The sequence below is a fragment of the Lagenorhynchus albirostris genome, chromosome 11, assembly GCF_949774975.1.
Source record: "Lagenorhynchus albirostris chromosome 11, mLagAlb1.1, whole genome shotgun sequence".
NCBI classification, from domain to species: Eukaryota; Metazoa; Chordata; class Mammalia; order Artiodactyla; family Delphinidae; genus Lagenorhynchus; species Lagenorhynchus albirostris.
Window position 1 is genome coordinate 101,455,800 of NC_083105.1, and position 17,219 is coordinate 101,473,018.

The window sequence follows — 17,219 nt, forward strand, 5'->3', positions numbered from 1 at the left end:
CCCCGCGTCTACAAAGCTTCGACCTCACTCGTGCTTGGGGAGCAGAGTGCAGATCATACCTGCCCCACGCACCCCCGGCTGGCGGAGGCGCCGGGTATTGACCAGCGAGGCCCGAGCGGCCGTCCCCATCCCGGCTCCGCTCGGGGGCGGGGCCCACCTGTGCCGCGGGGGCAGGGCGGGCCCGGGGGCGGGGCAGGTGGGCGGCGGGCGGAGGCGCGGGAGGGGGCGGGGCGCGGGGCGGGGCGGGGCGGCGCACCTGGGTAGCCTCCTCGTGGGCACCCCGAGAGCGGGCGGCGAGCGAGGAGCGGTGGGGCGGCCGGCAGCAAGCCCGCGTCCGGGCGTGGGCAGGAGCCGGCGGGGCCTCGGGAGGAGCATGAGCCGGCGCCCCGCGGCGGGGCGGCCTGGTCGGGCGGCCGGGGCGCGGCGCTGAGAGCCGGCCGGGGCCGGGCCGGGGCTAGGGGCTTAGGGCCATGGGGGGCCCCCGGGCCGCGCGGCTGCTGCTGCTGCTGCGCCCGGTCAAGCTGCTGCGGAGGCGCTTCCGGCTGCTGCTGCTGCTCGCCGTGGTGTCCGTGGGGCTCTGGACTCTTTATCTGGAATTGGCGGCGTCGGCCCAGGTCGGCGGGAACCCCCTGAACCGGAGTGAGTAGCGCCGGGGCCGCGGCAGGCGCGCAGCAGGGAGGGGGCAGGGCCGGCGGCTCCCGCCTCAGGGGGGACCCACCCCCCCATTTGAGACCCGGTCTCCACCTCGCTGGGTCTCCAGGTGCCGGGCGCCCCGCGGGAGGGAAGCCGGGGGAGCCTCGGGGCCACCCCTGGCCGCACTCGGCTCGCAGACCCGGTACCAGAGAAACGCGTCGACGCGGGCTGAGGTCCGTGTCTGGGGCGCCTTCGGCCGCCTCCACCAGGCCGCTCGCTCCGGTCTGCGCGACCCAAACTTTGCTACCCGCCTTCTCCGTGGCTCGCTCCGTTTGCTCCCCTGCGGCGTTTTCGGGGGGGGGTCCTTTATTTTAACGATACCGCCGTGAGCCACTCGCCTCCCCCTCTTCCCACAGGCCACTCCCCTCCCAGCCCCTTCCTCTTCCTTCAAGTCTCCCACCTCCCTCGAGCGGTCCCCTCTCCTGGTCCTGGCCACCCTCCACCCCCAGCGGGTTGTCTGCAGCCCCCCTCGGGAACCCTGCGGAATGAGCTGAACCCCCATATCCTGCTCAGGGCAGCTCAGTGGACCGGGCAGTGGGTAGATTCCTGCTTCTCTTTTTCCACGGAGCCAGAGCCACTTAAAATTTCTGTCTCAGTTTCCTCCTAGGAAAACGAAGGGGATGCTCTCTTTCTCTTTTTACTTGAACAGGCATGCCTGTCCGAGGTGGTTTTCAGTTTACACTGACAGAGTGAAGTAAAACCTCCGAAGTGTCAGGCACTGTGTCAAAGGTCGCTGCAATAGTTGGAAAAAAGAGAAACTCCCAGAACTACTAGGTGCCCTTCCCAATCCTGAAGGGGGGAGGTTTATAATTCCAGACAACGTGTGGAATTACAAACATTCCCCCTTTCAGGAAAACTAAGGGACGACGGATGGAACTCTGGTGAGAAGATGCTCTAAGTTCTTGTGTCAGCTGTTCTGCCCAGGGCTGGGTGTGGTGCTTTGCCTCCTCTTGTGGCCAAAGACAGGGAATTACTAGGGTCAGTAATTGAGCTGGTTCAGGACAGAGATGGGTATTTATGGCGGAACCTCTCACTGTGTGGCTGCTGACATATTTCTGGCTGTGTGTTTGGAGACTGGCCTTCCATTCCTGGTTCTGACGCTAACTAGTTGGGAGATCCAGGCGCAAATGGCAGCTTCTCAGGTAGAAGGAGGGAGTTGGTCCCTTTCAATGTGAACACTACGATTGTGTGATCTCCCCGCCTGAGCATTTCCAGGGTCAGGGAGCCCAGCACACCACGAGGAAGGGACTTCCCAAGTCAGGTCCACAGGTCTCAAGTAGGAAGAGCTCTTCCTTCCGAAGACCAGTCTGCCTTCCCTCAGCTCCCCATGCCTTGCTCGCTCCTCTGAAAGACAGAGCGTATCTACTCTTCCATACCACGGCCACTCAGAGGGTCCCCCGTGGAGGAGCCCAGGTGGAGTGTGGGTGGGTGGGAGGCCCCGGGAGGGATCTCCCTTCTCTCCTCCTTGGCCACCATCTTGTTAACCTGGTAGCCAGTGGAGTCCACTGCACAGATTGAAACCAGAGAGGAGAGACTTCCCTGGCGGTCCAGTGGTTAGGACTCCACGTTTCCACTGCAGGGGGCACGGGTTCCATGCGTGGTCAGGAAACTAAGATCCCGCATGCTGCGGCATGGCCACACCCAGAGAGCAGAGCAGTTGCTTTGTGACCCTGAAATGAATGGCCTCCCATCCGCCTCCCTCACCCCCCAGCACATACTTTTCCTTTACCCCAAGTGAGCTTTCTCCTCAGAGACCGGAAGCAGTTTGCCATAGTTATCATCTCACACCTGGCTCCCAACCTCTGTCTCCTATTGGCTGTCTCATCCTTAGCCATCAATTCCTGGGTCAGTTTCTTTTCCCTTCTAGATGAATCTTCACTTTCTGACTGGGTTTCCTTATTCTTTGTTTCCTTTTCCAAACGGACCCTTCTCCAGAAGAATGTTCTCAGCTTCCTAGTCCAGAATTGGCTTTCCGTTTCCCTAACTGTTGTTTTTAACGGGGGGCCCAAGCCTGGGCACTGATGGATCCCTCGTACCTTCTTCTCAGCCTCCTAGAGCCCTGAAGCCCACCTGCTGGCAGGGTGGCTTGTCATGCCGGGCTGTCCCATCGTATTCTACTCTTTCCTTGATTTCCTTTTGGAATGAGATTTAGACAGTGGCTGTGCTTTCTGGCTCCTGGTCCCCCGTCCTTTGTTTTTAAGAAGCTCAGACGTCGTGCATCAAAGTCCTGTCTTGTCTTATAGGTCTTACTCCCAGCCATTCCTCTGGAGGGAGAGTGGGGAAGGAGGGATTAGAAAGCACAGCAGTGAGAAGAGGGTTGCTAGCCTTCCCTCGCGTACACCCTGGCATACAGCAGCAACCGGAGCCCCAGCCTGGTTCTGCTTCCCAGCAAGCCACCCTGCCTCTCTGTAGCAGCCCCTGCCAGCTCACTGCACCACCAGCCTTCCTGTCATCTGTAAGGCCAGCCTCCGTTACCAAGAACCTTTCATTTGCCTGTCCCTTTGTGACTGCCGCCCTGATCTGGTGCTGGGAGAAATGTATGGAGAGCTGGTAGTTACAAACTCCAGGGTGGTCAAGTAATGACAGGGAGCGTGCTTCCTGCTTCTTATGGAATAACCCTGTAGTTTGAGATGCGTGATATGCAGTTTGGGTTCCATCTGTAGAAAAAGATACAACCACATTTGGAGTAACTTCAGGGAGAAGCCACCGAAACTGTTCACGGATAGAAGAATGGGTCCCTTGGACAAAAGAATGAGAGCTGTTTACTCACTCACGCACTTATTTATTTATTATTATTTTTTATAAATTTATTTATTCATTTATTTATTTTTGGCTGCGTTGGGTCTTTGTTGCTGCGTGTGGGCTTTCTCTAGTTGCGGTGCGTGGGCTTCTCGTTGTGGTGGCTTCTCTTGCTGCAGAGCACGGGCTCTAGGTGCGTGGGCTTCATACTCACTCATTTAAACAAATATTTGTTTAGCACGTAGCTCGAGCAGGGCATTGTGCTCGGTCACTTAGATGTGGTGATGACTCTGTTATGGTTTCTGCCCCTCACAGCTTTCCCTCTAGGAGGGGAGTTGAGGTGCGTATATGAGAATGATTGTAATAGGAGACAACCGTTAAGTTTTACAGAGGTAGAACCTACACGTTGCTGTGACACTTCTGGAAATGGGGCACGGCTCTTTCAACTAATATTTCATGGAAGTGGTGACGTTTCAGGAGATCTTGAGGAGTTGGTAAGACTTTAGTGGATGCAGAAAGAGAAAGCTATTCCAGGCAGAGAGGGCAGCAGAAGCCAAGACCAATAGTCAAGGACAAGTTAGTGTTTGGAAATGTTGAGCGTCTGGGTTTGGTGAAGCAGAGGGTGTGAAGGAGGATAGGGAATGGTGCCACAGTATGAAAGACTCTGAAGAACAACCTTAAAGGGTGGCATTTATTCAGTAGATAAGAGAAAGCAGTCGAAAGTTTTAGAATAAGATGGTGTTGCAGAATGGGTAGGGAAATAGTAAAACTGTTTAACCGTACTGTACTTTGGTATGGATGGTGGTGCTGGGATGGGGCGGAAGGTTCCTTACTGTGGCTGGCATTAGTCTTCAGCTGCTGGGTCATGGAGCTCTCCTGAGGACAGGTCAGGGCTCTAGTGGGACATTCGGAGGACCTGGGGCAGTCACTATATACCAACACGTTCATAAGTGTTCCAGTATTTTGAGAACTGGCATGGGTGTACCGGTGTGTACTGGCTGAGAGCAGCCCCGGGCCCAGACTATTATTGGAAGTTAAAGACCCCGTCCTGGCAGCTTTTAATGAGCTATACCCATTTGTTCAGACTGGATTAGCTACGTCCTGCCTGAGGGCAGAGGTCTGGACTAAAATGGTTTCTAGGTTCTTTGCTCTATAATTGACCTGCTGCTGAGACCAACTTGGTGTTGGAACCAAGCGATCACAGCTGGCCACAGAGCCAGGGCCGAATGGTGGTGCACACCAGCCTCTTTCCACATCTCACAAGGCTGGGTCTGCAGTGTCCCCATTTAAGTGTCCAGTGTACCTGCTAAACCCCAAGGTGTTTCCAAGCCTGAAACTTATAACACATCTGTCCGGCTGGCCCCCGCGATTCCTAAGTGACTCCGAGTGGGCTGCGGTGGCATAGCCACAGATGTCAGGCGGGCCCTGTGGCTCCCGGGGTCACCACAGACATTCCGATTTGGAAGGGAGACAAACCCTCCAGTGACAGAGGTAGCTCAGGGCAGAACGGTAATCTGAGACGCAGGCCAGGAGAGAGGGAAAAACAGATGAGACAGATGTGTGGGCAGAGCGGGAGGGCTGTGGCTTAGAGCTGAGCCTCAGAGCAGAGGCAAGTGTGGAGGGAAGCACAGCTGCTTCGTGGGCCCCTTGGGCCCGGGACCCTGTCGCATGTCGCCCCGGCTGGGCTGCCCCTCTTTCCCATGGAGCCTCTGGCTCCTTTTCCTCCGTCCTACTTACCTCTCTTTATGCTGCCATTCTGGCCACCCGGCTGCTGCCTGGAACTTCAAGTCAGTAATCAATTCAGGGCAGATACTGGGCACTCAAATACCTTCTGGTTATGGACGGTAAGCTCTGAATTTCCAAGCACCTGATATTTTCACTGGCAGATACTTGGCTTATCAGTGATGGATCCAAGAATAGAACCTAGGAATTCTTGTTCCTCGTACCATAATACGTATAAACAGCGGTAGCCTTTACACACAAATGCGAAGGATAAGAATTAAGCCATCACTGCTTTTCCTATTAAAAGTGTGTTTCCTTTGGACCAGCGCCGTCTGCACCAGGACCACAGGGTGTGAGGACAGGGGCCCTCACCCAGCCTTGGCCTCTCCCTCCCTGGTCTCCCTAGTCCTTTCTGACGTGGCCGCAGAATCCCAGCAGCACAGCCGGCCCTGCTGTCCTGCTGTCACCCAGGGACCCTCGTGTGGGCTGAGGCCCCGATCTCCTGCTCAGTGGTGATTGGGCTGCCGGCCGCGCCTGTCCTGGGAGGTGTCCAGATGCCCCGCACGGTTCTGACTGCTTTGCAGCACGAGGCCTTTGAAGCAGCCACTTCTGTGCTGGCTTTAGGAGTGGCTGGCGGCGCGCTGCAGTAGTTTTCCAGGCCCCAGAGCCTGGGCTGGGCTTCATGGAGCGGAGCAGGGCAGCCGCCAGAGCAGAGTTTGCTTTGGAAGGGGGCCTGGAGGCTGTTCTTGCAGTTGGCCGCTGACCGTCTGCTTCTCTACCGAGTTGCACTGCTCTCAAATCCTACCTTTTAATTTCCACGAGCACGCTTCCTTCTGTCCGAGGATGATGAGGTCTCAGCTAGGCCAAGCAGACGTTCTGAGCTTTCAGACAACCCTCCTTTGACCTTGTGATCCACAATTAATAGATTTATACGTTACCTGATATAAAAAGTACTACTGGAAGGGGTGAGCGTAGTTTGGATGGGGTATATGTAAAGGGTCCCGGGCTGAATATGTTATACATTTGAGCAAAGCATGACGGATAGATTAAATTTTTACAGACTCTTAGGTTCCAACAAGCACTGCTTTCAGTGTTAGAAGTATCCATATATTTTTTTTAATCTCTGTGATATTTTAGTATGTAATTTACTTCTTATGCTAAACTTTAAAATTTTTTTACCATTGACCAACTTTTGTAGAAAATAAGCATGCAAATTGTCCATGTGGTCCCTTTTTTTTTGTTTTACTTTTCATGGAAGTACCTTTTTTTGTTTGTTGGGTTTTTTTGTTTGGTTTGGTTTCTTTTTTTTGGCCGCCCCACGTGGCTTGTGGGATCTTAGTTCCCTGACTAGGGATCGAACCTGGGCCCCTGGCATTGAAAGCCCGGAATCCTAACCACTGGACCACCAGGAAATTCCCATGGGAGTATGTTATATGTACAGAAAAGTGCACATGTAAGGGCACAGCTTGATGAATCTCCACAAACTGAGCATACCCTTGTAACGAACACCCCGATGAAGAAACAGAATGGTACCAGCGATTTCTGTCACTACCATGAGCATAGATTAATATAGTCTATTTCTATACCTTATGGAAATGGAATCACACAGTATGTGATTTATTTTAAAATAATATTTCTTTATGATTATAAAAACAACACATGTTCATTATACCAGATAATGGCTGTGTATCTGGACCACAGTAACCCCTATAAAATTACCTTTTTGTGCATGAGGCACCTAGTACAACTGATCCAATAACTTAAGGAGGGGCAAGACCCAGGACCTAAGTGCTATGAGATATAGCCCTGTGACATTCTCCAAGGATGGGATTGAGAGTCATTGCTTATCCTGTGTTTGAGAACCTTCCAGAAACGTTTCTTCTGGTCTTTATTTTTTTTTCCCCAGTTTTAGAGATACAATTGACATTTCGAAGTGTACGACATAATGATGTGATATTTGTATACATTGCAAAATGATCACCACAGTAAGTTTAGTTAACATCCATCATCTCACATAATTACAATTTTTTTTCTTGTGATGAGAACTTTTCTTCTGATCTTGATATTAGAACTAGCTCTGCTCTCTTGAGCAATCTGTTTGTTTTCATTTTTATTGGCCATGTAAATTATATAACCACACAGGTTTCTCCCTTTGTGTTGGTTACTAGAAAGCTTTAGAATTCAGTTTTTGGTTCATTTGGAAAAAAGTGTAAAAGATTTTATGATTTGCACTTTGGTACCAATTTTATTCCTCTATCTTTTTCTTTCTTTCCCACAACTACTATTAGTTTATGTCATCTTATATTCTGTGGTACTTGCAAGCCACTTTAACTTTTTCTGGACCAAATCAAGGCATAAAGAAATCAATAAAAGTGCTATGGTATATATAAAAGTATGAAGAAGAAACTGACAGTCACCTATAATCCCACTACTCTGACCTAGAGATTCTTGAAAAGAAAAAATAAAGTATAGGGGCTTCCCTGGTGGCGTAGTGGTTGAGAGTCCGCCTGCCGATGCAGGGGACACGGGTTCGTGCCCCGGTCCGGGAAGATCCCACATGCCGTGGAGCGGCTGGGCCCGTGAGCCATGGCCGCTGAGCCTGCGCGTCCGGAGCCTGTGCTCCGCAACGGGAGAGGCCACAGCGGTGAGAGGCCCGCGTACCGCAAAAAAAACAATAAATAAATAAAGTATAATAGCTGTGATAACCAGATGCTGGATTCTGGAAAGAATTCTAGATTAAACCCCCCCCCCAAAACATGAATTATTATTTTCCTGATGTTTTTGTTTTTAGTCTATTTAGGTATTGAAAAATTGAATGACATTCAAAAATAAATTCTCACCTCCTTATGTGTGAAGTGGACATCAAAAGCTTGGAATTTACTGACATGCTGGGGCCTGAGCCACTGTCATTGGAAACAATGACATAAATGTAAGGAAAATTTAATAAAGCTTGGGGCACCCCTGACAATACTAATAAAACAACCGAGGGGACTAGCCAGGAAGGCCAGGAACCTCAAGTTTGTCTTTTGGGCTTCTAACCTCCCCCCAGGCCAGTGGGGGGACCAGGAGCGTGAAGAGCTGTGGCTTCTGGGTGTAGAAAGTCACGAACATGAGCCGTCCAGCCCCTTTACTAACAGATGAGAAAACAGGCCAGGGGAAGAGGTGTTATCTGCCTCCTACCCATTTCTTCTCTTCTTTTAAAATGTGTTTTTGGGAATTCCCTGGTTAGGACTCGGCGCTTTCACTGCCAGGGCCCAGGTTCAATCCCTGGTTGGGGAACTAAGATCCCATAAGCCATTGCAGGTGGAATTGCGCTTTATGGCACCAAGGCCTGGGAAGAGGGCCCAAGGTGGGAAAAGGAGAAGGAAAGGTGGGGGTGGGAATAGAGGAATGATATTCCAGACAAACCATGGATTTTATAGAGGCAGACCTGGGAGACACTGTGGGTTCAGTTCCAGACCTCCACAATAAAGTGAATATTGCAAGAGGGTCACACAAATGTTTCGGTTTCCCAGTGCATATAACAGTTATGTTTACACTATACTGTAGTCAATTAAGTGTGCAGTAGCATTATGTCTAAAAAAAAAAAAATCTACATACCTTCGTTCAAAAATACTTTATTGGTCGAATTCGGGGAAAAAATAATTTATTGGTTAAAAAAATGCTAACCATCATCTGAGCCTTCAGTGAGTCATAATCTTTTTGTAATAGTAACATCATTAAAAAAAGTAAGTAACATCAACGATCACAGATCACAGATCACCATAACAAAGAGAATAATAATGAAAAAATTTGAAATAGTGTGGGAATTACCAAAATGTGACACAGAGACACGAACTGAGCAAAGGCTGTTGGAAAAATGCTGCTGATAGACTTGCTCGACACTCAATGCAGGGTTGCCACAAACCTTCAATTTGTAAAAAATCCAGTATCTGAATTGGGCGATTGGTATTGACATGTATACACTGATGTGTATAAAATTGATGACTAATAAGAACCTGCTGTATAAAAAAATAAATTAAAAAAGAAACTAATATTAAACTTTCGTATGGAAATATGTTAATGTAAATGTTTCAGACATTACAGGAAATTCCTAAAAATCTTAGGTATAATGGTATAATGATATATGGTATAATGTTATAAGTCATAATGTTATAAGTTATAAGTCTGGTATAATGTTATAAGTCATAATTCTAGTTATTTTAAAATGCATGTTATATATTATTTTAAAATGCATGTTATAAAATGCATGTTTAAAATGCATGTTATAAGTCATAATTCTAGTTATTATTTTAAAATGCATATCTCAGAAATAACTAAATTTCCTTGTCAATTGCATTATGATGAACTTTCATCAAATCTTTAACCGTGGTCATTTTTAAGGCTTTTGTCATTTACAGACAGTTCTGGGTGTACTCTGGTGCTTTTGCAAATACGTTCCTATAAAAGGGTTTCACCTTCAAGGAATTCATGGAAAAGACTCTGACAAGCACAGGTTTCTGATAACTGACTATACTGCCGAACTGAATGAATAAGCATTTTCAGAACTCTAATGGAAAACTGATGAGTTCATAAAAGTGCTAACAAAAGATCAAGATGAAAAAAAAAATTAATTACATGGGACTGAGTGAACTGGTGAGGATGATTATAATTTTTGTGACTTTCTGTTTGAATAAAAAAAAAATCCAATATCTGCGAAGTGCAGTAAAGCCAGGAAATTGAGTGATGTGTAGTTTTCAATTTTTTTTTTATTATTTTATCTTGAATGGCTGTGGAGGTGATTTATTTTAAAACTTAAGTAAAATGTTTATGGAGCATTCACTTTTTTGTGGGGGACTGAGTGGGATAAAAAGCATTGATGATTCCTGGGAAAACTTATGGAATTTAAAGACAGGGCAGGGTTCAAATCCAAGCTTTATTTCTCACCAGCTGCAGGACTTTGTATAAAGTACTTATTCCTTTTCAAGCCTCAGAGGCTTCATCTGGGTAATGGGGTTATATGACCTCCCTGTGGAGCTTTTCTTATGATTCGATGCGATAAGATTTAGCCAGCCTTGCACATGTGAAGTGCCCAGTTAGATTGAACATAAGCCTAGCACATGTCAGGAGCTAGGAGAGAGTTGGCTCCCATCTCTTCCCCTTCAGAGTTTACAATCTGGTAAGAATTAGAAAAAGGCTGGCAGGCAGGAGTATAGAGATGCATTCCTCAGCTGGCCCTCTTGCCACTGTCTCTCCAGCTTCTTGGCCCGTGACACAGCTGTGCCCGGTCCCTCTGCCGTCTCCAGGCCATCCACGCCCGCACCTGCCACCACACGCGCATTCTGCCACAAGACTCTTCTCCATCCTCCATCTTTCTGTCTGCACCCCAGACACAGATCTGCACTGATGGGGACGGGTGGGTTAGAAGTCAAGGGTTTTGTGGAGAATGAGAGCCATTTGGCAACGGACCAGGGCACCAAAGTTCAGCAGTTGGGCAACGTAGCCTGTTGCTCTACTGCGTGTCCCTGAGTATGCTCGGAGGACTTCCAGGTCTCAGAGGCAGGAACACTGGGCTTTATCTCTGTTTTAATCCAAGCTCTGAAGCTGATTTATCGCGGGTGCTTGCACAGGTCCTGTTTCTTTTGAGGGCTTCAGTTTCGCAGTCTTCCATTCAATGGGATGCTTGTTTCTGGGTCTGGTTTGGAGCCACTACCGTGTCACAAAGGGGCCATGGGGCGAGTCCATCTTTGGACTTTGGGCTCCGGTCTTTCAAGACTCAGTTGCCTGGCGGAGGGGTGGCAGTTATCCCAGCGCTTCTGGCTATTTGGCCCCCAAGGTCATCCCTGACAATGTGGCCTCCATTCAGGCAGTTGTTTCAAAGATTAAAGGCCTCTCTGCTGAGATCTTCTTACAAATCCCTTGATCCTCTCCTTTCCACCCTTCCTGCCAACCGGGGTCCAAATGGATGTGTGCAGGCCTGTGCACATGCACAGCCCCCTTGCCGGCCAGCTGATCTCTGGACCTCTCACCACCACCTCTTAGCCAAAGATTCGGGGCAGGGGGGTGCGGTGAGGACTTGGGAGGCTTCCCCAGGAGCCAGGCACAGAGTGTCGGGGTGAATTCTCAGTTCCTGGTTCTGCTTCTTTATTTCAGCTGAGCAGAGGGCTGGGAAAAGGGAGAGGCTGAGAGCCCATCTCAGGTGAACAACTTCCAGCAACAGAAGGCAGGCAAGCTGCACAGGCACAAAGAAGGGGTAGAAAATTAGGGAGGGACCTTGAGGCAGAGGCATCTGCCCCATTTTTTCTTTTGATTCAATGACTGTATTTTTCATATCTGTAAGTTCTACTTGGCTCTACTTCAGATTTGGTTCCTTTTTAAAAATTGTTCTGTTTTTAATACTCTAAAATTAATTTTGCCTAGTATGTTATCTAGAGCTGCACCAATGTTCACATCTTCATTTTTTGACCCCTGGAGATTGCCCTTACTTTATGGAGCCCTTAGCTATTAGTAAATAAACTTATTAGTAAATAAGTTTGTCAAATTTTATGCAGCATTTCTTAGTGTTCTGCTGTATTTCCCCAAAAGAAGAGCTCTGGCTTGAAGTTTTTTATTTTTTATTTATTTTTTAACATCTTTATTGGAGTGTAATTGCTTTACAATGGTGTGTTAGTTTCTGCTTTATAATAAAGTGAATCAGCTATACATACACATATTATGGCTTCAGTGTTTAAGACCTCCTCCAGCTCCAAGATTCTGTTGTTATTGGGGTGTGTGTGTGTGTGTGTGTGTGTGTGTGTCTAAGCAAAGGTGGCTATTTGGAGGGGGTGTCTAGCATAAGCTAACTATAAGTTTAGGGAACTCAGATCCTCAGGGCAGAGGCTCCCACAGCGTGAAGGAGATGACATTGGACGGGTGGTTGTGACGTGATTGCAGAGTCTCGAGTGCCAGGGTGCTCGCGTTTGGACTTGGTGGAGAGCATGTAGAATTTTTTTAATTTCTTTTTTTAATTGCAGTACGGTTGATGTACAATATTATATAAGTTACAGGTGTACGATATAATGATTCACAATTTTTTTAACTTTATTTCATATTGGAGTGTAGTTGATTAACAATGTTGTATTAGTTTCAGGTGTACAACAAAGTGATTCAGTTATACATATACATGTATCTGTTCTTTTTCCAGTTCTTTTCCCAGTTAGGTTGCTACAGAATGTTGAGCAGAGTCCCCTGTGCTCCACAGTAGGTCCCTGTTGGTTATCCATGTCAAATATAGCCGTGTGTACATGTCGATCCCAAACTTCCTAACTATCCCTCCGCCCCACCTTTTCCCCTCTGGTATCTTAAGTCTGTTCTCTAAGTCTGTGAGTCTGTTGTGATTCACAGTTCTTAAAGGCTATACTCCATTCATAGTTATTATAAAATATTGACTGTATTCCCCGTGTTGTTCAATATATCATTGTAGCTGATTTTTTTTTTTCTTTGCGGTATGCGGGCCTCTTACCGTTGTGGCCTCTCCCGCTGCGGAGCACAGGCTCTGGACGCGCAGGCTCAGCGGCCATGGCTCATGGGCTGAGCCGCTCCGCGGCATGTGGGATCTTCCTGGACCGGGGCACAAACTCGTGTCCCCTGCATTGGCAGGCGGACTCTCAACCACTGCGCCACCAGGGAAGCCCCTGATTTTTATTATACATAGTAGTTTGTATCTGTTAACCCCCTACCCCTTTATTGCCCCCCCCTTCCCTCTCCCAACAGGTAGCCACTAGGTTGTTCTCTTTATCGGGGAGTCTATTTCTTTTTTGTTATATTCACTAGTTTGTTGTATTGCAACATAGATTTTTGAAAGCAGGGATTTTATATGATAAAGGCAGTGTTTCTTATTTTCATCCACGGATTCATGCTTTAATTCTTCAGACACTTACTGGACACCTTTTTTTTCTTTTTTTTTAAAGCAGTTCTTTATTTATTTTAAAATTTATTTTATTTACTTTTTTTGGCTGCGTCGGGTCTTTAGTTGTGGCTTGCAGGGTCTTCGTTGCAGCACCTGGGCTTCTCTCTCGTTGTGGCGCACGGGCTCCAGAGAGCGTGGGCTCTGTAGTTTGCGGCACGCGGGCTCTTGTGTGAGGTACGCCAGCTCAGTAGTTGTGGCACATGGGCTTAGTGGCTCCGCGGCATGTGGGATCCTAGTTCCCCGACCAGGGATCGAGCCCACATCCCCTGCATTGGAAGGCGGATTCTTTACCACTGAACCAGCAGGGAAGTCTGTGGACACCTTTTATGTCCTAGGAACAGTGATTATTGGCAGATGAAGCTGCTGGAGGTTCGTAAGATGGTTTGGCGACAGAGGCCACCTAGGTGGTCACTGCAATGACCTAAGGTGTGGGCGATGAGTGCCTAGCTGAGGAGGGTGACAGGAAAGCTGAGACCTGTCAGAGAAACACATGACACTTTGGCAGTATTGTTGATGCAGAAGGTGATAGGATACTAAAGTTCTGAGCTTCACACGTGGTCCTCTGGCTATGCTCTGCCATAATCATTTAAATTAAGGGCTGCCTTGCACACCCAGTATCTCAGAAGTGGTCTCTGGGGAAGAAAGTGCCTCTGTTTCTTCTTACACTTTCCTCTGGGACCTGGATGCCGTGCTGGTCCTTCAAGAGAATACATAGAAAGGGACAGGAGACAGACACTCATTCACCAAATATGTAGTGAGTGTGCGTATGTGCTAGGCAGTGTTGTAGGTATTAGGGATGGAGAAGGGAACCAGACATTTCAGGGCTTTGCTGTCATGGAGCTTACATTTCATGAGGACAAGACAGGTAATGAACACTTCAACAAAGAGATGAGAATTTCAGATGGCGGTGAGGTCTTGGGAGAGAATGAAACAAGTGATGGCACAAAGTTTTTGGACAAAGGGTGGGAGAATTGAGGCCGGGAGAGTGAGGGGCTCCCGAGGGTCAGTGCCACAAGCACCCCAGGAATTCAGAGGATGGGAGCTGGCAGAGCGGGGACGGGTGGACCAGGGTCAGCGCTCGTTTTCAGGAAGGGTATCTTCCTGCCACCTCCCATAGTCCTGGAGCAGTGTCCTCCTTCCCCCTCCTTCTGGGGGGATAGGGTTGGCCTCACACTCTTGGTTTCCTGCTGGGAGTACCTGAGCCAGGGGCTCTGGCCAGGGGCTCTGTCTAGGCTTGGGGAGAAGTAATACAGTAAGTCCTCTACAAACGAACGAGTTCCGTAAGTCCGATTTGTTCCTAAGTCCAACAAAGTTAGCCTAGGTACCCAACTAACACAATCGGCTATATAGTGCTATACTGTGATAGGTTTATAATACTTTTCACACAACTAATACATAAAAACAAATAAACCCCCAAATTAAAACATGTTTAATCTTACAGTACATTCCCTTGAAAGATACAGGAGCCAGCACGACAGCCGGCACACAGGCTGGCATCGAGTGAGCAGGCAGGAAGGGTTACTGCCTAGAGGAGGGAGAGGAGGTGGGAGGTGGTAGAGCTGAAGGGTCGCCAGCAACAGGAGACGGAGGAAGCTGCAGTGTCACTCACACCTGACGCTGATGGACTGCACGTTTGTATCTTTGAAATTTCGCAACTTGAAGGTTCATACGTAGGGGACTTACTGTAGCGTCTGTTTTTCCTTCATTGCAAACTTGGATCCCAAAACTGGGGTGTGGGGAGCACATCCTGTGGGCATCCCCGTTGGAATGAACCTCTGCTCCCCTCCCTCACTCTGCTTTTTTGTACTCCGTTAGGGTACTTCTCAGAGGCTGCCTTGCCTGGGTTATTTCTGTTTGTCTGTCTTCCCCCAGGAGATGGCATTTCTTGAGTGCCGGACCTGGGCACTTCCCCCTTGGTCTCCCTGGTGCAGAGATTTTTAACCTTTTGTGGCTTGTGTACCCTTGTAAGAATCTGATGAGGAAACTGGCGACCCTCTCCCCAGAAATTTGCCTCCCCCCTCATATTTTGCATAATATTCTGGGGAGGTGCACAGGCCCCTGACACCCCTCCGTGGATCCCTAGTTGAGAACTCTGCCTGAGTGCCTTGCCCGATACCTGCACATGGTAAATTCTCAGAGTTTGGTTGACTTGGGGACATCCTCCCAGTTAAATCCCTCTACCCTAGTTGCGGTGGTGGGGAGGGGAACAAAGAGCGAGGAAGCAGTCCGGCTGCTAGGAGATGCAGAGGAGCGTGTATAAACTCTGGGAGTGACTATCCAGAGAGCAGTAGCTTCATCGTCGCTTCTCGCCATGGGGAGCCGGAGCTGGGGTCTCCTGTCCCTCGGGCTGGTCTTCCTCAAACTCTTCACCGCTGCTCTGCAGGCTCATGATACCCTTCTGCCTGCCGTTCACGCCCCTGCCCATCCTGTCGGCCTCATCCCTTTCCTGAAGGCTTCCTCGTTGTTTCTGTACCAGCTGACCTCACCCTCTCTGGAACGTCTGTTGAACTATCTGAAACTCACAGCTGGTATCTTCTTTGATGCCTCCTTCGTCTGGGTTGCTCTTGTGAACTCCAGCTTAGGTTGTCAGAGAAGCCAGAGGTGGCTCCCAAGTGTCCGGTCATGGCAGTTTGCTTCACCCTCCCCACGAGCACTCATGGAATTGATAGAATTCAACACTGATAGAATTCAGCCCGCACAGCCTTCGCTGGGCCTGCATTTCCCCTGTGTGGACACTGCCAGCCCTTCTGCCTTAACTTCTGAGGTTGCTGTGGTGTCCTCCACGCCACCTGCCAGTGTCTTTACTCTTCCCTTTCTCCCTCCCTCCCTCTCTTCCCTCCCTCCCTCCCTCTCTTCCCTCCCTCCCTCTCTTCCCTCCCTCCCTTCCTTCCTTCCCTCCCTCCCTCCTTTCCCTCCTAGCTTGCTCAGAAGTCAGACTACCTGAGTTGAAATCTGTGAGCAGGTGACTAAGCATCAATGTGTCCTGGTTCCTTACCTATAAAATGGAATTATTAATAGTGGTACCTACCTCACTGGGTTTCATCATGACAATTAAGTGAAGTAACACATATAAAGTACTTAGAACAGTTCCTGGTACAGTTCCTGTTTAATAAATGTTAGCTATTATTATTATCACTTAATCAGCTTGTAAAGCCCCTTTGTCTCTCTTTTGATGGTTTTTGGGGGCTTTCTCTCACATATCATAAAGAATCCTAGGATAGGAATGGAGCGCAGAGATTTTAAAATTCTGAGATGGAAAATACCTGCCTTTCTTATTCCAGGTCAGTGGCAGGCATCTCCAGTAGAACATGAAATTCTCTTCCTGAGCCCAGTTGCAGACTCAGAATTTTTCTCAACACAGCTCGCCAGGCTGTCGCTACAAGCCGACTGGAGTTGCCTCTTGAAGTGCAGTGTTTGCGCAGCCTTCTGATTTTACCAGTGAAGGATTTAAGGCCAAGAGTGTTTTCAGCACCTGCCCAGGGAGCGGTGCTGGGCCCAGGACTCCCAGTGCCCACGCAGTGCTCTCACCATCCCTTTCTGTTTGCTGAGAAGCTTCCTTTTAATGTCTGAGATTCATGTGGTCCTTTTTCCCTGATGTATACTAAGTATGCATATGACTGGTTCTCAGATCTATTTATCTTGCCAGTTACCTAGCTGAAGTTATTGCCGTTTAGCTGGGGGTGGATCATGTGTCCAACTCAGCTGCTGTTGGGCTGATCTGTGGGTTTTCTGAAATTTCTCCAGCAACGCTCTGCATTGATAGTGCACTGATAGCTGAAGGTCACCTGCAAGGAAGTTCTTATTGATGTTGAATTCTCATATTGCAAAGGGCGGCCAAGACGTGACAGTCCTCATCCAGCAGGTCCCTTTGTCCCTTGCACCCTCCCATCCTCAAAACAGAGCCCATTCTGGGCTTCCCTGGTGGCGCAGTGGTTGAGAGTCTGCCTGCTGATGCAGGGGACATGGGTTCGTGCCCCGGTCCGGGAAGATCCCACATGCCGTGGAGCGGCTGGGCCCGTGAGGCATGGCCGCTGAGCCTGCGCGTCTGGATCCTGTGCTCCGCAACGGGAGAGGCCACAACAGTGAGAGGGCTGCGTACCGAAAAAAAAAAAAAACAAAAAACAGAGCCCATTCTGCT

The 17,219-nt window shown here is 48.9% G+C and overlaps 1 protein-coding gene across 4 annotated transcripts in view; it reads left to right on the forward strand.

Moving 5' to 3' along the window:
* Nucleotides 1–250: 250 nt before the first annotated feature.
* The window catches only part of B4GALNT3 (beta-1,4-N-acetyl-galactosaminyltransferase 3), a 93,695-nt gene continuing 76,726 nt past the window's right edge, over nt 251–17,219 (forward strand). For 2 of the 4 annotated variants that reach the window (XR_009543230.1, XM_060164373.1), the window contains exon 1: nt 251–639. Coding sequence is in view for 3 of the 4 variants with exons in the window: in XM_060164373.1 (XP_060020356.1) it covers nt 471–639 (169 nt within the window). In the remaining variant the exon portion in view is untranslated. The remainder of the gene's footprint in view (nt 640–17,219) is intronic. The other 2 variants (XM_060164371.1, XM_060164372.1) reach the window with 1 other exon arrangement.